This window comes from Marmota flaviventris, chromosome 4 (assembly GCF_047511675.1).
Source record: "Marmota flaviventris isolate mMarFla1 chromosome 4, mMarFla1.hap1, whole genome shotgun sequence".
NCBI classification, from domain to species: Eukaryota; Metazoa; Chordata; class Mammalia; order Rodentia; family Sciuridae; genus Marmota; species Marmota flaviventris.
In genome coordinates this window covers 105,407,709-105,430,197 of record NC_092501.1, presented here as the reverse complement: position 1 = coordinate 105,430,197, position 22,489 = coordinate 105,407,709, and the positions used below count along the sequence as shown (strand labels likewise).

General features: G+C 30.9%; 1 protein-coding gene across 2 annotated transcripts in view; it reads right to left on the bottom strand.

The window, feature by feature from the left end:
* Klhl1 (kelch like family member 1) overlaps positions 1-22,489 on the bottom strand; it is a 377,975-nt gene that overhangs the window by 89,355 nt on the left and 266,131 nt on the right. For both annotated transcript variants that reach the window (XM_027938066.3, XM_027938067.3), the window contains one exon: positions 10,697-10,921. In XM_027938066.3, coding sequence (XP_027793867.1) covers positions 10,697-10,921 — 225 coding nt within the window. The remainder of the gene's footprint in view (positions 1-10,696; positions 10,922-22,489) is intronic.

Sequence of the window (22,489 nt, the reverse complement as noted above, 5' to 3'; positions counted from 1 at the left end):
AACTCCAATGGAAATAAATTTTTGACTTTTTGAGATCATTTTTAGATTTTTTAAATTTTATTTCCTCTTTAATCTGTTTAATTGGAATGTGAGTGGTTCATTGATACTTATACATATTCATATTTGTTTCTTTTATCTATTTTCTAGCATTTTTTAGAGGTGGTTACTTTTCATGGATCAATATTTTGAGGACTAGAATGTTGGATTAATATATTTCAGTCTTGTTTTCTATTTTTATTTTTTAAAATTTTTATTCTATATCCTTTTTTTCTCTCACTTATCTGTTTCCTTAGATTTTTTTTCTCTCCATTCTTCTGCTAACAGCCAATATCTAGTATTTTCTTTTTAAATATTCCTTTAAATTTTACCTTTATTTTCTCTCCTCCTGCTTTATAATCATCACATCCTACATCATTTCTGTTCTCTTCCTTTTCATCAGTCAAAATTTTTTAAACCTTTGAAAACTGTTTTTACTCTGTCAATAATTGATCACATCATACTGTTTATTGTGCAAATTAACATTGTAGATGTCATAGCAAAAAACTGTTTGGGTTATTGCTGTATATTGTTTGCATTGGTTGTTATTATTTGTGTTCCAACAAACTTTGAGGTGCTGGAAACCTTCAGGGGCTCTGTATGTACACAGGGTAGAAACTCTACTGCCTCAGATCCCTATTAGATGGGTATACACAAAACAACATAAAGAGCAAGGAACACATCACGACAAACAAACCAAAATACTTCAATAATAGAATCCATTGACATTACAGTGAAATAAATATCAGATAAAATGTGTAAAATGTTCATAGACAAACTTATCTACAAGGTAAACAATGATATATGGGGTAAAATCAGAGAATATACAGGAACTAAAATATCACTTCAATAAAGAGATAGAGATTATGAAAAAAGTCAAGCAGAAATCCTCAATAAAACAGATTAAAAATTTAATGGAAATCATCACCAGCAGACTAGGCCACATAGAAGATAGAGTTTCAGGCAATGAAGATAAAAATAAAGTTGAGCAGGCAGAACAATTGTGAATAGACCATGAACAGAACTTTCAAGAAATATAGGATAACATGAAAAGACCAAATTTAAGATATAGTGGGACAGATTAAAGCTCAGAGTTCAAACCAATGAAATGCACAATTATTTTTTTCAATAAAATGATATCATAAATTTCCCAAACCTTAAGAATGAAATGAAAAATGAAATACAGGAAGCTTACAGGACTCCAAATATACAAAATTACAACAGTCTCACACCAGGGAACATTATTATTAAAATGCCTAACATGCAGACTAAGAATATAATTTTAAAGGATGCCAGAGGAAAAAAGGACAGGTCACATTTATAGGGACACCAATCTGTATCTCAGCTGATTTCTCAACCCAGACCCTTACAGGTAGGAGGACTTGGAATGATATATACCAAGCTATGAAAGAAAATGAATGATAGCCAAGAATACTATACCCAGCAAAATTAAGCTTCAGAGATGACAATGAAATAAAAAACTTCCATGATAAATAAAAGTTAAAAGAATTCACAAGGAGAAAACCTGCACTACAAAACACACTCAACAAAATATTTCATGAAGAAGAAATGAAAAATAAAAGTGAAAAACAGCAAAGGGAGGAACTACACTAGAATAGTCAATCAAAGGAGAAACTAATTTGAATTAATAAATCAAAATGGCAGGGACTAAAAATCATTTCTCAATAACAACATTGAATGTAAATGGTCTAAACTCATCAATCAAAAGACAGAGACTAACAGATTGGATTTAGAATTGAGATTGAACAGTATGGTGACTCGAGGAGACTGAACATATAGGCAAAGGCTCCAAAGACTAAAGGTAAAAGGATGGGGAAAAATTATTATGCAGATAAATCTCATAAACAAGCAGGGGTTTCTATACTAATATTAGATAAAATGGACTGCATGTCAAAATTAATCAGAGGGGATAAAGAAGGATATTTCATAAGCTTAATGGAACTATATAAATCAATAAGACATAACAGTCTTATATAATTATGCCCCTCAAAATGGAGCATCTACATACATCAAACAAGCCCTTCACAATCTCAAGAATCAAATAGATAAGAACACAACAACACTGCGTGATTTTAACATGCCTTTTCACCACTTGAAAGGACTTCCAAACAATAACTAAAGAAGGTATAGTAAGCTAAAATACACAATTAATAATTTAGACTTAACTGACATATATAGAATATTTTACCCATCATGACTGACTACACTTTATGCTCAATAGACATGTATTTTTCTATAAAATATACCATATCATAGACCACAAAGAAACTTTACCAAACAAAAAAGAGATAATACCTTGCATTCAATCATATCATAGTGGAATGAAATTAAAAATCAATAATAAATTTAAAAATAGAAGCTACTCTAACACCTGGAGACTAAATACTATTGAATGATCAATGGGTAGAAGAAGAAATCAGAAATGAAATAAACAAATTACTTAGAAGTAAATGAGAATAGCCACACAACATATCAAAATATCTGGGACACTATGAAGCAAGTTCTAAGAGGAAAGTTTATTGCATTGAGTTCATTAATTAAAAGAATAAAAATTAACCAAATAAGTAACCTAACTTTACATCTCAAAGCTGTAGAAAAAGAAGAGATCAATACCAAAAGCAGTAGAAGACAGGAAATAATTAAAATTAGAGCCCAAAACAATAAAATTAAAACCAAAAAAACATTTTCCTAAACCAAAAAAAATTTCCTGAAATCAATGAAACAAAAAGCTGGAACTTAGAAAAAAGTCAATAAAATTGATATACCTTTAGCCAAGCTAACAAAGAGAAAGAGGGAAAAAACTCAAATTACTAAAATTCATGATGAAGTAAAATATCACAAAGACAATACTAGAATACCGACAATAATGAGCAAATATTTTTAAAATTTATACTCTAATAAAATATAACATCTTGAAAACAGAGACAAATTTCTAGAGACATTTGGCCTACAAAAATTGAGTAAGGAAAATATGAAGATCAAACAGAATAATTTCAAGCAATAAAATTGAAGGCACCTTCAAAAGTTCCAACAAAATAAATCTCAGGACTAGCCAGATTCTCAGCAGAGCTTCAGGAGACCTTCAAAGAAGAACTAACACCAATTCTCCTCAAATTATTACATTAAATAGAAAAGGAGGGAATCCTTCCAAACTCATTCTATGAAGTCAGTATCACCCTGTATACCAAAAGCAGACAAAGACATATGAAGGAAAGAAAACTTCAGAATAATACCTTCACAAACATAGATGTGAAAATTCTTAATACTGGCAAATAACATGCAAAAATATATTAAAAAGATTGTGCACCATGGTCAAGTAGGTTCATTCCAGGAATGCAAGGTTGGTTGAACATAGAGAAATCAATAACTGTAATTCACAACATCAATAGCTTAAAGACAAGAATCACCTGGTTATTTCTATAGATGCAGAAAATGCATTTGACAAAATGCAGCATCTGCTCGTGTTCAAAATATGAGAAAAACTAGGGATAGTAGACACATACCCAACTCTGTAAAAGCTATAGATATGTTAAACCCAAGGCCAGCATCATTCTAAATAAAAAAAAAAAACAAAAAAAACTGAAGCATTCCTTCTAAACATTTGAACAACACAGGAATGCCCTCTTTCACCACTTATATTCAACATTCTTGAAACTTTATCCAGAACAATTAGAAAAAAAAACAGAAAGAAAATGAAATTAAAGGAATAAAAATAGGAAAAGAAAAGCTCAAATTATTTCTATTTGATGTGGACATGATCCTATATTTAGAAGACCCAAAATTTCACCAAAAAAATTCTATAAGTCATAAATGAATTCAGCAAAGTTAGGATACAAAATTAACACCCATAAATCAATTGCTTTCCCATAAACCAATGATGAATCAGCTGAAAGAGAAATTAGGAGAATTACCCCATTTGCAATAGCCTGAAAAATAAAAAAAAATAAAAAAACCAGCAACAACAACAAAAAACCCTGGGAATCAATCTAACAAAAGAGGTGAAAAACCTCTACAATGAAAAGTACAGAACACGAAATAAAGAAGTTAAAGAAGAACTTAGAAGATGGAAAGATCTTCCATGTTCCTGGATAGGCAGAATTAATATTGTCAAGGGTGGGGTTATGGCTCAGTGGTACAGTGTTTGTCTAGCATGTGTGAGGCACTGGGTTAAATTCTTAGCATCACATATAAATAAGTAAATAAAATAAAGGTCCATGAACAACTAATAAAAATAAATTAAAAAAAGAATTAATATTGTCAAAATACCCATTAGTACAAAATTGCTATACAGATTTAATGCAATTCCTATTAAAATTCCAATGATGTTCTTCATAGAAATAGAAAAAGCTGTCATAAAATTCATTTGAAAAATAGGAAACCAAGAATAGCAAAAGCAATTGTTAGTGAGAAAAGTGAAGGAGGAGACATCACGTTACTGTGCCTTAAATTATATACAAAGCCACAATAACAAAAAACAGTATGGTATGGATTTAGAATTGAGATTCTAAACAGACATGAATACCAATGGAACAGAAGTAGAAGACACAGAGACAAATCCATATAAATACAATTATCTCATCCTAGACAAAAGTGCCATAAATCTACATTGGAGAAAAGATAGCCTCTTCAACAAAAGGTCTAGGAAAATTGGAAATTCACCTTCTTTTCCAGTAATCACAGACTATATCACCATTGCAGATCACTATTTAAAACTTACAGTTTATTTGGTCAAAGCAATTCTAGACTTTCTTACAGGATTGGATGAGGCCTCTATTTCCACCAATGTTCAACATTTCACTAATTCTTCACCATTTTATAAAAGTTGTTTTTAGAAGCACTGACCAATAAATTTATGCAAATTAAAAAAATCCTCAAGCATTTATTGGGCAAAATATTTTAATGGAGATTTTTTCTAAAGAAGATATATGAAAAGACAATAAGCATAGAAAGATTCTCAAAAAAAAAAAAATCACTAGAGAGACATGTGTAAAGCCACAATGAGGTACTATGTCAAATAAATTAGGATGATTATAATAAAAATAATAGGTGTTGACAAGGATTTGGAGAAACTTGCACCCTCATGCATTGCTGGTATGAATAGGAAAATGATACAGCCATTCTGGAAAACAATATAGAGTTACCATATGATGCAACAATCCTACCCACAAATCTATGCACAAGAGGACTGAAAATATATTCAAAGAAAAATGCATAAAAATGTTTATAGCAGTTTCAGTCATAATAGCTAAGAAGTAGAAAGAACCCAGTGTCTTTGTAATGGTTATGTATAAAGAAAGAATGTCATGAAGCCTAACAATGAACAGTATCAACCATAAAAGAAAGGAAATGCTCAAATATGCTCCCTTGAATAAACCTTGAAAATAATAAGCTACATTTTAAAAATTCACAAAAGACTGCAGTCTGTACAATTCTATTTATAAGAAATATCCAGGAATAGGCAAATCAAGTAGATTAAAAGTTTCCTAGGACAATGGGGCAAAAAAGACTATTATTTGGTAAAGGGTTTCTTTTTTTGGGATGACAAAAATGGTTGTTCTATTCTTTGAATAACTCAAACTGTTGCTTTCTACGTTTTGAAAGTTTTATGATATATTAATTGTAATGGAATTGAAAACAAACTATCAAAATAAAATAATCCTTGCCATACATTTCCCATACAGCATGGTGTCTGGCATGTCAAAACTCCAAAATAAACAGTTGTTACATTGCTTTTCAGGTGCAACGGTGCAGGCCTATAATTCAGCCTCTCGGGAGGCTGAGACAGGAGGATCCCAAGTTCAAAGCCAGCCTCAACAAAGGTGAAGTGCTAAGTCACTCAGTGAGACCCCCTCTCTAAATAAAATACAAAATAGGGCTGGGGCTATATGTCCCTGAGTTCAATGCCTGGTACCAAAAACAAAAACAAAAACAAAAACCCCAGTCCTTATATTATTGTTTATCAATTTTTCCTTAATAGAATTCAATGCACTTTGTTTTGGTAATGTCTTATTCTTTTTTTTGTTTGTTTGTTTTACTTAGTTAAACATGACAGTATAATGATCTTGACATAGCATATATTTGAATTAGATGGATTATAATTTCTCATTTTTCTGAGTACACAGGTTGCAGAATCACATTGGTCAGTCACATATAAACACACAGTGATAATAATGTCTGTTTCAACTTTATACATTATAAAATGTGGGGAAAATTTATATATATATATATATATATATATTATTTATAATTTATAAATCATGTGTTTTAAAAATATAAATGATAAAATAAAAGATTTGTGGAAAATTGGGAGAACTGAGGTCTTAATTAGTTTAATTCTCCAGACAGACACATGGCTCCCTTGGTATGACAGACTTAATGTGCTCAGAATTTTAGTATGCTGTTTCATCAAGCAAGTTTCTTAATTTATTGACAGCTGTGAAACATTTTAACTACATAATCATCTTTAGCAATTAAATCACTTGTGATTTTCTCATAAAAATATAAGCATTTTCTTTCTTTCCTTTTTTTTTTTTTAACAGAAATCAGAGGGAAAATAAAGCTATCCGGGTTAAAATGCTTCAAGTTTTTTTTTTTCCCCCTTGAGACAAGATCTTGCTGTGTTGTCCAGGCTAGTCTGGAACTCCTGAAATCCTGACAGCATATAATCTTCCTACTTCTGCCCCTCTGGATAATCAGGCATGCACCACTGTGCTTAGCTTTATTTATTCTTTTTATTTAAAAAAAATACTTTAGATTCTAGCTCTTTATTATTTGAATGTACATTATGGTATTATGTATTTAAACTTATAATTCCGAGGCATGCCACAAAATTATGTGGAAAATAAAATGGGTCATTCTGAATAAAGAGAAAATGAGTACATGTGGTTGGTTTACACTCAAATCCAATCTATTAGATAACTACATTAAAGGGAAAATCTATCCCCTGTTTGAGAAACTAACACCAAGTCTGTAAAAATAACCAGGAAAACAGAAGTCACTTCAGTTTCGTGATGTGGAAACTTAGGGCACTGACTCAGTCAGGGGGACATCATGAAGGAAAACTTGTCTTGTGCTCCTTTTACTACCTCATATTGTTCTGTTAAGAAGAGTTGTTGCACATCTATACTGCTAGGCAATGAAACATCAGTGCCTGTGTAGATTTGCCAGAATGGGCTTGCCAGAACATGAGGATGACATGAGAGCCCAGCTTGGATGAGGATATATTAATAACAGCTGACTGGCAGACCTGGGTATTGACTTTTGGGGTCAGTTGGCAGTTTTAAAGTCAGGGCATTATATACAAGGAAAAGCTAAAGAAAAGGTAAACAAAAGCAAAGGAGGATTCTTGTATAAACTGAAGTAAACATAGATGTGCCTCTGAGGGTTAATTTTTCAGGAAAATAGCAGATAATTTGGGTAAAGTCAGCTTGCGCATTTAGAGCTCCAAGCCTCATACATTCTTGATTATTTTAATAAGGCACAGAGAATATCATATACATTAGCCCTGCATACAATTATCCAGAGTATCTGATGTGCCTTCATGAGTGTTCAGAAATAAAATCACATACTTAATTGGCCACAACTGCTATGAAACAAAATTAGAAGGGAAAGAAAAAAAAAAAAGAAGAAATCTGGAGAGAGGAGGAAGAAGAACATGATGAAAAGAATGAGGAGAAAAAGTAGGAAAGAAAAGAAGGAGAGTAAATAGGAGTAGAAGGAATAATGAGAGAAAGCAGACAAAAGGACAAAAAGGTGAAGGAAAGTTGGAAGAAGCAGAGGAGAAGGAAGGTAATCACCTATAATGAATAAAAAAGAGTTAATTAGGTAGATAAGAATTTGAAATGGGAATAATAAACAACCAAATAACCATATAGAGATAAGGAGGATATTAATACAACTAGTGATTATGATGAATTTCTGAGTAGGACTTATTACAATGTACAATATAATTAACTCACATTAAGATGTTGATACATGGTGTAAGTATTATGATGTATGCATACTGAGCATATTTTTGAAGACTGGATATTAAATTTATCTATCAGGAAGGAATAAAGAGAACTGATTCAATAAAATTTAAAAGACATGATGGATTAAATATCAACATTGATGAATTAAAAGTCCCTGGAAGACAGAAAAAGGTAAAGCAGACTCACCTGATATAGGAGGATCAAGAATCTGAGGCCAAGGATTTTTATTTACATGGGTATGACATGTAATGTTGAAGTTGTTGTGACTCAGGTGATTATAAAAGAATATGAATGTTCATAGAGCAAGCACTGTTCCACAGGAGAGGACACAGAACACACAGATATGTGTTTTGGATTCCTCTCAGTCTGGTTCCAACTGACTGGAACTTGGATTACTATCTAATCAAAGGCGGTTTTGTATATACTGGGATTTGTAAGCCATTGACACATTTTGAGATGAGAACTGTGCTCAGAAATATGCTCTGTGTTATGATTTTATTACTAACCTAATCAGTTTAGATCTTCAGAGTAGTGCAGGATACTATTAAAAAAAATGGCAGGGGTTGTGGCTCAGCAGTAGAGCGCTCACCTCATATGTGCCAGGCCCTGGGTTCGATCCTCAACAACACATAAAAATAAATAAATAAAATAAATGTATTAAAAATTTTTAAAAAGTGTCAAGAATTAACAACCAGTAACAATTAAACAGAGAAAACCACTGACATGAAAGAGAGTGGCAACATGATCCAGGTAATGGAAATGAAATGGAAACAACAGCAAAACAGAAGAAAGGTTTAGACATGAAAATATTGGACTACTAGAGTTTTAATTGGGTCTGTAAAACCTGTGGGAAACACTGCATTACACTTCAGCTGTCTATGGTACTTGCTTCATAGTTTTCTGTGCAGCCTCACAGAAAACTATGCATTTTTTCACTGGGTTCTTAATTCGACACATTACCAGAGTCTGTCCAAGAGAATCATCTTTGTCATCCTACTCAGGGTCTCAAGAGTCAGCAATCTGTGTGATAGGATTTGAGGCAAACCCTAATCCTACATACTTTTACATCTGAAACTATACCACTGAAAGTATATTCTGGTCAAAATGATTTAATATGTTTTGTTGGGATGCAATTAGTTTTTATCCTATATTAATAGAAAGAAATTGAATGATGGAAACAAAAAGGGGGAAGAAGATATTTCATTCTAATGCTTCCAATCCTGAGTACTTATTCTCTATATTTCTCTAACACAGAAGCATAAGTAGTTAGTTAGCTGGCTACTAAAACAACATATATAGTTTTTTTTTTTAAATCCCAAATCTTTCAATTTATAATTATACTTAGAGAAAAGTATGTCCTAGAAGATACTTTTTTATATCATGATTATTAGCTGGGGAAAAATAATTTGGGATTGATGCTCTTATCCATATTACAAATTAGTTGGGTCCATTGAGATTTAAATAATTAATAGACTTTTATATAAAATAGAAGTCTAGAACTTTGAAAATATTCTCAGACATTTAATAATATTCCTAGATTTTACTTATGAGCATACTAAAGAAACTTAGATGAACCAGCTTAATATGAATTAAAAATGATTCTTTAGTTCACAGGTATTTTTTGATCTATCTATGTACATGTGTATATTTAATTTTGCTTAGATTCAAAAGAGAATAGATACAAATTGGAAGTAAATTGTTGAACACTTCAGTACAGAATGATTATTTATAGTTGCTTTTGAAATGCTCTGCATTTTTTTTCCTCTGAATATTTCAGTCTGTTTATTTACAATTAAACCCTGATATCTCCTTAATATATATATTCTAAACATACAAAAAACCATTCAGTAGTTTACCTGGCATATTTCAAGTCTTTGAAACTAGTAATTTGCACTTCTCCTTACAAGCACTATGATACAAAGTACAAATTCAGCAAGCATTAGTGTTTATTAAATTTCTCTTTTTTCTAATTGCATAGAACTTTATAATTTACAAAGTGATTTCATAATCTTTATTAATTGTTATTACTTAATAAACTTGAATTGGTGGCAAATCAGTTACTGAGACTGACTTTGAGTGCTGGCCCCCATACATGCATATATAAGTTGGTAAATTAAAGATTCACGCATGGATTTTCTGAATCCAAATATAGTTCTCTTTACAAATTACTCCATAGTAGAAGCCAGATGAATCCTATCATACTGATTCACAGTGCCAGCTGTTATGTCACTGTTTCTTTATACCTGTATTACCCTTTTCCTCACAGATTTTTCAAGGTGGAATCCATTAATAGTACAATCAGGTAAAATTGCTTATCTAGCACTATGGGAGAGGCCATCTTAAGCTTTACTCAATTTGCAATAACTATTTCTTCTTCTGGACTTCACTAACTTTGCCTCTATACGATTCCTCACTATATTTTTTATATCAAATATATTAAAGTCAGATGCAAAAGCCTTAGTGACAGTCTGAGGTCTAGATGTCTTTGGTGAATTCAACATCTCTCTCAATAGTTTAGTGCACATTTATCAAAACAGGAAAATGTCAAGAATTTAGAAGGAAAAATATGCTTCAAATAAGCCTATAATTTGCATAAATGTAAAAATGATTTATATCATTACCATATCAATAACATGTTTGCAATAGTAATATCAATAAAGAGATCTTACCTAGACCATGTCTATGTGTTGACATTGGCGGTAAGACAGTCCAGGTCTTGGTTTTGGGATTGTAACATTCAACAGTGTTCAGTGTCTTTAAGCCATCTCGACCTCCAATTACAAAGAGTTTGTCATCAATAACAGCCACACCAAACTGCAACCTCCTGCCGTTCATCATCCCTGCCTGGATCCACAAATTTGTTCTGAGGTCATATTTCTCTATGGTTGTAGCTCCTGATAAAACATAAAATCAAATAATCAAGAATTGCTACTAATCCAATATAAAGCCTGCCCCCAAGACAGTGTACATAGTAGGATGTGAAAAACTGTTGTCACATTCATTTTACTTAAAGAAAAGAACAGTAGAAAAACAAAGGAAGTAGTAATTCAACTACTTTATTTTCTTGTCAGACACTAATGATCAAAATAGTCACAAATGTTCAATTTCTTTGAATTACATAATGCTCTCAGGTTAAAATATTGATTCAATAGAAACATTGTTAGGTATGACAGTTTTGTCAGTAGATTTTAAAACCTCTCACTGTTTACCATTTTAGTGGCATAGTCCCAATTTGAAGAAACTTGGACAAGCCCCCCAACACACACACTTTTTTTTTTCTTGGTTGGTACCAGGGATTGAACTGAAGGGTGCTTAACTACTGGGAACATCCCGGTCCTTTTTTATTTTTTATTTTAAAGCAGGGTCTCACCAGGATGCTTACAGCTTCACTAAGTTGCTGCGGTTGGTTTTGAATCTGTGATCCAAGTCACTGGTATTATAGTTGTGCACCATTATGCCTGGCAGACAATTCCTTTTCAATGACTAAACTGTGTGTGTTGTCTGTATAAATTTCTGAAAGAGCAGTACTTGAATAAAATACTACTATGTTTCTCTTTAAATTTGTCTTATGTCTTTAATAAATTTTTAGAAGTCAACTGTAAGATATTTAATCAACTATTTACTATGTTTTTTAACCTGTTTTTAAAATTGATCTGCAAAATAGCTTAATAAAATTTAGTGACATAAAATATTCTTCTATCCTTACCAACATGCTATAATCTCAAAGTAAAACGTCTTTATCTAAAAGCTTTTTATACATAAATTTGTGAATTTGATAACTGATTAATAAAACAAAAATTAAAGTACTAAGCTAAATTGCTGGTGAGACTTGTTTTAATGTGTTTAGTTACTCAATTCCCATTGAAAATGTCTGCCAAGAATGAGTTTACAAGTATTTACATGAAATGATACAGCTAATAATCATAATAGTGCTTCAGTATTTGGTCTTACTGTGCAGACACACATTCACCAATACTTCTTTTTTTTTTGAAGATTAAACACCCTCACAAAAATATCCATATTTTTGTGTACTTTTACTTCAAACACTGAAGATCTGTTTCACTTGTAATACAAGGTTGCAAATCTAGGGAAAACATTCCTTTGGGGACTCATTTATATTTTAGAACCTAACAAGCAATGAACAAAACAAATATAAACATCTTGGAAACAGAAGTTTTGCTAATTGAAGTAAAACTTACAATTTATGCTCCAATTCTATTCAAACCTATCATAGCTATAATAGTACAGATACTGGATTAGATGCATTTAATCTGCTTTCAGATGTAACTAAAAATAGAAGTTAATTTCCATATACAACTACATTTGAAGCATTATGAGGCAATTATTTAGAATAGTAATAAATTGTAATGTTCATAAATTATATTATAGTATTTATTATCATTTACATAGTATTTAAACAAATGTGTTTATTTAATATTTTTAACATATTTATTCTATTTTATAGAGAATATTTTATTCCACCGTGTATAAATCAAAACTCCAAGGTGAATTACATTTGTTGAATATTTCAAGGCCATCTGAATTTTCAAAGTTCAACAGTATTCCTATTTTATGAATGCCTAATTAAAAACAAAGAAGTAATATACAAGAGCCTGCCTCTTCCATTATTGAGAATGGTGGCAAAAGAAAGAATATAACCTAATTTTAATACATCCAGCCTCATTAAACTCATATTATTTGGGTGTGAATGAACAAGGAAGCATGTGAACACCTGATAGTTTTCTGAATTTCCAAAACATTGCTTAAAATCTCTATAGAGAATTTGAGATGCAATTATATACCTCAGTAGAAACAGTTGTGAATGGGTGAAGTTAATGGTTCCTGAATAACCAAAGGAATTGTTCTTTTAATTTTTTATTGTGGGTTGTTCAAAACATTACAAATTTCTTGACATATCATATTCCACACTTTGATTCAAGTGGGTTATGAACTCCCACCTTCACCCCATACACAGATTGCAGAATCACATCAGTTACACAGGAATTGTTCTTCATAAGGAAAAATTGAGCACTTGTTGTGGATTTCAAAGCCTATCCAAATAAGCTAAATATGTCTTAACATTTCAATACATGACAGGGGATTTTACTAACTTCAGTTTTCAAAAGTTGCTACAGAAAAAATAGCAGCTTATTCCTGCCTTCATGTTTCAAATTAGAATCTGTATTAATTCCATATGATTGCTGTAAAAACAAAAATCTCAAACTTAGTGATATAAATAACACAAATTTATCATTTTACGGTTCTGGAGGCCAGAATCTGAAACACAGTAAAATTAAGTGTTGGCAGCACTGTGTTCTTTCAGAAGTCTCTGGGAAAAACTGCTTTCTTGTCTTTTGGATGTTTATATTCCTATTGCTATGCTTAAAGCCAGCAACACTAACACTGTGTTTTTCTGACACTGACCATTGTGAATACACTGAACTCACCCTAACTTGATTTGACAGCTTAATGCAGATAAATATAATATGTTTATGCTAATGTCCACTGATTAGCAATCTTAATTTTTCTTTCATAAATTTAATCCTCATTTGCTATATAATCTAACATATTCACAGATTCCAGAGATTAGAATATAGACATTTGGGGGAAGCCATTCCTGATTTTCCTGGAAATAAAGGCCAATTTTCATTACTCTCTTCAATTATGCTTAGTTACCAAAAGTTTAATAATAATAATAATAATAATAGTGATAATGAATCATTTCTATTTTTAGAGCAGGTTGTACTAATCAATGTAATTCATCATAATCTTATTCAGTCACCATGTATTTTAAGTATTTTATCTGTCTTTTAACAATGACAAAGAAGCATATGTTTCTTTTTTTCTGATAAAATCATTAGTAACAATGTTTTTTAAAAATGATCTCAACAATCTACTTAATTATCTGTTTATATAAAGTTACTAACTTTATTATTTATTTATTATTCTTATTTTTACTTTATTATTTTGTAAGTTGTTATTTTTCTTTATTTGTAAGGGTAAATATATTCCCTTCATTATTTCCAGAAGAATTTTAGCCTTTGTTGTTTCTTAAAGACAGTACTGTGATAGATTAAAACAACAGTATGAATAAGAGTGGGCCATTATTTTGATAAGCAATTCCTTTAGAAAACATGCAAGATGTATTTTAGGGCATAGTTACTTTGGTGTTCATTATTAATGAAACTTTTCACAATTTTCAAAAATAAAAAATAAAATAAAATGGTGTGTCCAATGAAGTGCTGACAATTTCTGTAAACTGGAGAACACTCACGTTATCTAAAGGTAAAAATTGTCCTTGTTTTATTGCCATTAGAAATTTTGGATTAGTATTGCCAATTGATCCAACTAATTAAGAAGAGGCAGAAATCTAGATTTTTGTAACTTGAAATCTCCAAATAATGAATGTATGCAACTAATTTATAATAATATTTAAGCCCATTAAAACATAAACATATCATGACTAGTGTTAGATGACTATTATTAGGTGCCATTAAATCTTAAATTCTAGACTAGCTTGTTAAAACATTTTGAAGCCTACATTGTCTCTTAGAAGGGAATTTTGCTGTCATTCTGTGAGCTATCACTTTGTATAGTAATAAAATTATTTTGTATAATATTTATTATAATTAAATGAACTATAAAGCAACTGGTATGGCATTCTAACAATGTAATATTTTTTAATTGTAAGGGGAAACTCAACTCTCAGTATGTAAAGAAAATGAAATAAAACTAGATATATATTTTTGAGGTTTTATTGGTAAGACTACACATATGTGTAATTTTATATATTGCATAATTCATTTATTATCAATATGTGCCTGGTAATGGTTAGTATGGTTAATATTTTAGAATTTATAGTAATCTAAAATTTTGTATCTTTTTGGTTGTGTGACTTAGAATAAATGATCCTAAAATGACCATTTTCTATAAAAAGTAGTCATAATACCAATGAAAATTATGAGATATATATTGTTTGGAATTAATTTTTACATATTTTTTTATATATTATGATAGGTATATTACCTGGGTGGCCCTGATTATATAATCCCTTAAATATGGAATTGTTTCTCCAGTTAGTTATAAAAGATAAAATCAGAAAATTTTGTAGTTTGAACAGGACTCAACTTGGTATTGGCAGGTTTGAAGATGAAAGAAGGTGAAAACAATCCCTACCTAACCCCCAGCAAGAAAATAGCACCTTAATTCAATCACAAGGAAAGAATTATGTCAACAATCTGAATGAGCTCCATAGTACAGTCTAGTGAACCTTGATTCTTGAGGTCTTGAGCAGAGCATCCAAACCTGCCATCCCAGACTTCTAATCACAGAAACTTGAGCAAATACATGGCACCTGCTTCAAGCAATTATATGTGTAGTAAATTACTGCACCATGAAGGAAGAAATGTTAGTTCGTTTTAATTTGCATTTGTATAATCTGTAAATTATTTGTTTTCCAAGATCAATAACAAAACTAGATGGTATTAGATACAAAACAAATACAAAAGTATTTCCTTCATGAAAAAGTAAACAGATGGTTCTCAAAATACAAAACAGGGGAAAAGTGCTCAAGATGCTATCAAAGCACAATTCTGAGTTTCTTTAGAGACAAATATAAATATTTGGGGGACAAGAATGATAGGAATTAATGCTTGCACATTCTACTTTGGAATTATAGATGGCAGGACTTTTGCCATTATATATATAATTCAAATAGTTAGCAACTTCATTTATCTTGAATACAGTGCAGAATTAACTGATAAAATTTTTTTGAATTGACAAAATAGTTGTCACAAAAAGCTCCTATAAAGAAGATAAAGTTCTTTTATTCAACACACCAGAAAGGCCCTTAGGTCTTCTCACAAAGCTTTTTTACTATAATTTTAATGCAATATTAATAAACTCAGCTACCTGACTTGGAAGCCTTTTTACAAACCCATAAATTAGGATGATCTGGGGCAGCTGAAAGCAGCAATAGTTGACACTAAGTGAGTAACCAGGGGGGAAATGCATTAAATTAACACAGAACAATCATTTATGACTACTCTATGGAAAAAAAAAACTGAACTATGAAATGTCTAAAGAGCTTTCTAGTTCAACACTGATGTTGGTCTTTATACTATCAAATTGTTAAGAAAAGGTTAAATTATGTGAGATGTATTCTTTCTAAGCAGCAAATACTGAGAGGAATTTTTGAAAAAAACTGAAACCAAAGATACTATTCATAATACATAAAACATAAGACTTAAAACTTTAAAGAGAATATGATTACAATCAATTACTTATTTCTTGAATTTTTCATAGGATAAGCAGTTCACTGACTTTTACATATCCATGTAGTTGTGAAAAGTATGGTTTTGGAACGACATTTATTATACTAATATAAAAGGTATCATTGTAGGGAAAATACTTTTTAAGCAGTGATAGAAATTTTATTTTCTATAAGAGTTATAGACCAATTGTGGATATATATATATATATATATATATATATATATATATATATACACACACACAAATTTATCATTAAGTTTAACATATAATTTTGGAGAAGGTATATAAATTTTGAAAATCCAGCATTATGCTTAAACTAAATTCATTAAACTCAGAAAATACAAAAAGAATTCCTACCTTGTGGACCATAGCCAAGAGATAGAAAAATATAGGGAAAATGTTGTGTTATCTGTATGTAATAATCTACCTCAATAACTAAAAATTAAAAATTATTGCCTTTAAAATGATGTATGGAAGTTGGCAAATCAGAAAGGCAAAAATCAAAGTCAATATGATTTCTTTATAAACATTAAAGTCACCTAGTTTGTGAATAGGAGAATCTATTCAACATAGCAACACTAAGAGTAAATTAAGTGAAAATAAAATCAGCAAGTTACGTGACTGTACTAGATGGTTTAAAACACTACTGAGAGATGTCAGTTGAATGAATGGTAAAAACTATACTGATTTTCAAAGAGATGACTTTTTGTGGATATTATTACTATATTATATAGTCATAATTAATGAAAAATGATGCTTTACAAGATATTTATAAAGTTGTATAGGCATTACTGTGAAAATTCAAATGTAAAACATTAGGAAATATTTTTAAGGTGCTATTTTGTTGTATTTAGTATATCAAATATATTCACCCATTTAGACTAACATCGCTAGTGAGAAATACGAATCAGATAATGAAAACAGATGACTAAGAAAAAAACTGTCAACATAAATTCATGAATTTTAAGTATTTCCAGCATAAATTATTTTTTCTATTTTTAAAAATTTATATATGATAGTGGAATGCATTATAATTCATATTACACATAAAGAGCAAAAATTTTCATATCTCTGTATACAAAATATATTCACACCAATTCGTGTCTTCATACATGTACTTTGGATAATAATATCCATCACATTCCACCATCATTTCTAACCCCCTGCCCCCTCCCTACCCCTCCAATCCCTCTGCCCTTTCTAGAGTTCCTCTCTCTCTCTCATGCTCCCTCTCCTTACTCCACTATGAATCAGCCTCCTTATATCAGAGAAAATGTTTGGCATTTGGTTTTGGGGATTGGCTAACTTCACTTAGCATTATCTTCTCCAATTCCATCCATTTACCTGCAAATTCTATGACTTTATTTTCTTTTATTGCTGAGTAATATTCCATTGTGTATATATGCCACATTTTTTTTTTTTATCCACTCAATACTGAAGGGCATCTAGGTTGGTTCCACAATTTAGCTATTGTGAATTGTGCTGCTGTAAACATTGATGTGGCTGTGTCCCTGTAGTATGCTGTTTTGAAGTCCTTTGGATATAGATCAAGGATAGCTGGGTCAAATGCTGGTTCTATTTCCAATTTTCCAAGGGATATCCACACTGCTTTCCATATTGGCTGCACCAATTTGCAAAAATTTTTAAAGACAGGAAAACTCTGATACAGTGTAGCAGTACTGAAGAGAAAAATACCTTACCTGACATTTAAAACTATTGCATAACTGTAGAGATTTTTTTTTAGTTACTTATGAAATAAAGTGGTTATATTAATGAATCTGCAAAGAAAGCCAGAAATAATCAGACATGGGTATTTTAAATATAATAAAAATGGCTGCATGCATTCATGGAAAATATTTATTATGTAAAAATATAAATCATTATCCTTTTGAGAAAAGCAAACTTTGAGTCCTGCCTTACTACTTATTCCACAATGCATTTTAAGTGAACCTATGATGCATGAACAGCTAAATGACCACAGAACCCAATTAGTCTTTGGTTTTCCTCTCAGGGCTTCATATATATTAATTAAGAAAGGAGAGCCTAAGTGACCTTCAAGAGTCATAGCCACAATCATTAAAAAATAAAACAAAACAAAATAAAAACTTGGGTGTTCCTGAAGATAAAAAAGTAGGCAATAAAATTTCACTTCTTATTGGACCTGTGATTAAAGGTCTATCAGAAAAAAAATTCACAAAACTCAGAAGTTATAAATTATTTATTAATAAATATATGACTACTATCTACCTACATATAAAATATATTAAAATTACACAAATAGTGAAGCAAACAAAAAAAAACCCTGAGAATATAAGCAACAAAATAAATGTAAATGGAGATATAAATATTGTGTAAGTCAAGAAAAATGAAAATATTAAAATAGAAAACATGCCAGAGACATTAGCAGGCATTTTGTAGGAATTCATTCATTATGAATAATATCAGAAAATTTACTTAACTTTCCTATCATTAAAAAGTTGAATTAGATTTCCAACAGATTTCAAAAATATAAAATTTGTATGTTCACATCAAAACCAGCATGTCAACATTAAGTCAATACAAACATTTTTAGGAGGTGTGTGTGTATGTGTGTGTATGTGTATTTAAATATGCAGTAAATTCAGGAACTGGGGTAAATTGAATTTTTAATGTGTATCCTATTTTAAGCATTTTAGCAAGTTCTATAGTTGAACTTCTAATTCATTGTTTTTAAAAGCAGCCTCTGGTGTTGCTAATGACATTATAGGATAGAGACTTCAAAAAGGAAAGCCAAAATTTAAACTTATTAACTGTATGATTTCTACTCATCTACTTTTTTATAGCAAAGAGTTTCAATTTAAAATAACTTTACAATAAATGAACACCCACATTAAAATATTATTATGAGTATATGTGAATTTTTCCTCTTGGTAAATGCTCATTAAAATCATATTGTTTCACATTTTCACATTAAATATTTGTTTTCATAATTCATACCATTTGCAAAAAATGAACCAAGCCCTGGCTATCCATAAATTATTCATTATTATGAAAATGCCCTATATCCCCATAAATACCTTCTGTAAGATAATGACTACAATTATTCTAACCTTTGTTGAAAGTCTGGACACTGATGAATGGAAGGAAAAGAAAGCTTTCATGACAATTGGGTTCCAGTATTGTTGCTGTATGGCAAAAATACAAGTCTTACAGAAATGCAGTACCAGAATATGAGGTTCATTAATCTCCACCTAAGTTATAAACCTTTGGAAAATACATTTTTTTTCCTTTTTCAAAAATGAGCATGCACCTTCACAGAGATGTATTAATTGAAGAATCTTTGTGATTCACTGAGTTTGTTCATTTTAGAATGAAGGATTACATTAATAATGCCACATTAGGTAATAGGATAGTGACTTCTACTATCTCTAAATCTTTTACTTCCTATTCTCTGAGAGTCTATGTCATAGAGGTAATTTACATAGCTCTAGGGAGTCTCCTGTGCCAGAGAATAGGCACACATTGAAAGATTAAAATCAGGTATTTGTGAAACATATGCAAAAACACACTCAGACTTATTCCCCTGTGGATCTATAAAAGGAGAGTTGGTGTGGAGAAAAGAAGTATTTATTATCATTTATAGTACATTTACAGGGAGATTGACCACAAATATATTTTACATTTACAGGGAGATTGACCACAAATATACTGAGATTTATTTATTTAATATATTGAGAATATAATGGTGGGCATTTCATCATAACATGAATAATTTCACATTTGATCTGTATTTCTTGAAAGACCTATATAATGCATAATGGTGTGGTCCAAATCCTCTATTAAGGAGAAAATAAAGTTTCCATTAGATTAAATTCAGAATAATTTTAACTATAATTTTAACTTTGAGCTATCCTCAGAAAAGCTACTTGAAATGGTTACAGGTTAGTCACTAAAATTTGTCTTTTTCTAGTAAAGATAAGGCTGTCAAATAAAGGCAACTTCACTGACAGTTGATTCACTATCCACCTAACAGTCTCCTTTCACAACTGGATAAAGAACATGACTTCAGGGAGCTGAAAGTCCCTTGTCTACAGACTCACTAGGAAGGATACAAACAAGAATTTAACTTAACACATGAGCTTCTTTCCTAACTCTAAACATTGTTAAGGAAACTGATAGCATGGCTTGTTCTTCCCTTGGGACACATGGGGAAGCATGATTCTCCAATAAAATATCCCGTTGCAACAATAGTAAGTGGATATCTATTTCAGAAGACAGTTCTTTGTATGTGAAAAAGCTAACTGGTCTTTGGCTGACAAGATGTTATTCAGGGTTTTGAGTTGCTTCTTCAGCTTTCTGCAAACTGGTGACCTTGAACTGGCAATCTCCAATGATATAGTTCAAGTTCAAAGAAAGAGTGCTGAAGTGGAACCAAAGTGACTGAATGGGGTTACTGAGACAGGAATCAAGTAGGGAGATACTTAAAGGGCAAAGATGAAAAAAAAAAGAGGTTTCTTTTTTATATTGCTTTTCTTCAAAAAATGTCATACAGCACTTTGAAGTTATTTCAACTGCCTAATTGCAAATGCTCAGGTTTCTTGGCACAGAATTGTAAGTGAATTATTTCCCTAAAGCCATATGATGATTATTAGTGAGTAAAATGCTTTAAAAATTAACTGATTTTGGAATTACAGAAGTGAAAACTTGTGCTTTAAAAATTAAGGCAGCAGAATACAACAGACACTAGTGTGGCAATATGTATAAATGTGGCTGTATAACCAATGTGATCCTGCAATGTGTATACGTGGGAGATATAAGAATTAATACCCCATTTGAATCAAATGTATGATATATGATATGTCAAGATCATTGTAATGTTTTGAGCAACCAATAAAAAAAATAAAAATTCTAGATAATATATATTTTCAAGTTCAAGTCACAGAAGTAAAAAACAGGTCAAGATGGTTAATTTCACCTAGATATTTCACTTCCCATTTTTGCCCTATCAACAAAAAAGTGGATAATGATACAAAAAAGGCAAATTCAGGATAAAAAGATCTGATCAAGTCTTTTGAATGGAAAGAAAATATATCAGAAATTTTTTCATGAAGTTAAGAAATTTCTTATTATAAAATATGTGAAAATTCAAGGCATGGCTTGAATATAAAAATACCATTATACTCATAAAATAATTGAATGATCCTAAGAAATTATGTTTTTATTTTATAGTTAATATTTAATACATTCATATTTTTCTTTATCTTCTACCCATCATGTTCTTTTATTAACTGCAACAAGAACATTTGCTTTTACTTCACACGCAATATTTGGTGCTGATCAGACACCAATCTGGTTGTTTATCAAAGTTAATAATTAACCTTTGTTTATAACCAGGCAATCAACAAGAAGGCAATGCAAAAATGTAATAAGGGATGCTTCTAATTCTCCTTTACCCATCTACTCAGCTGATGACTGTCTACAGGAGCAGTCACCACTACTGTGCCATCAGCATACCTGGCATTACTTTCATCAGGCTCCATCCAGAGTTCATGGTTATCATGCATAGAGAAAACAGAACAATGTAATAATGCAATTTTCTTAATTTCTCTATTTCATTCTCAAAAGTATGCCATTTTGAATAATTCTCAGCTTTTAACCTTCTTTATTCTTTCTTTGAAATTAAATAGTCTGTCAGAATGGCTTTCTTCTCACCTGCTATCCTCTATGTAGAAAAGTGCACTGTGGCTGTTTTGTGTCCACGAAAGAGCAGGTCCTCTCAGAATCTCGATTACCCTTCAGCCAAATCAAAGGACACCTGCTTCTTTATAAGTTTGTGCCTATTAGTAGGACCTTGCAGTGACTGTTAGACCTATAACCTGACATTCCAGTCCTCTTTTTTTTTTTTGTTATCAAGTAGCAAATTTTAATATTTTCCCAAACACAGTCAGTATTGGTTCTGATATCCATGAATTTCATTTACTACTGATTAATAAAAGAACACCAGTTACCCAATAACAGGGTTTATATCTGAGTTACTAATTCACTGTATTTACTTTGAATTCAAATATAGCTACTAGCTCTCCAGTCTACAAATCACCACTTCAGAGAAACACATCATATTTAGTAGTTCATCATGTCACCTCTTTCTAAGTGTATAGGTGATTTTTATTGAGGTCATGAACAAGTTTTCTGTTTCCTTTTGGTTTTCTG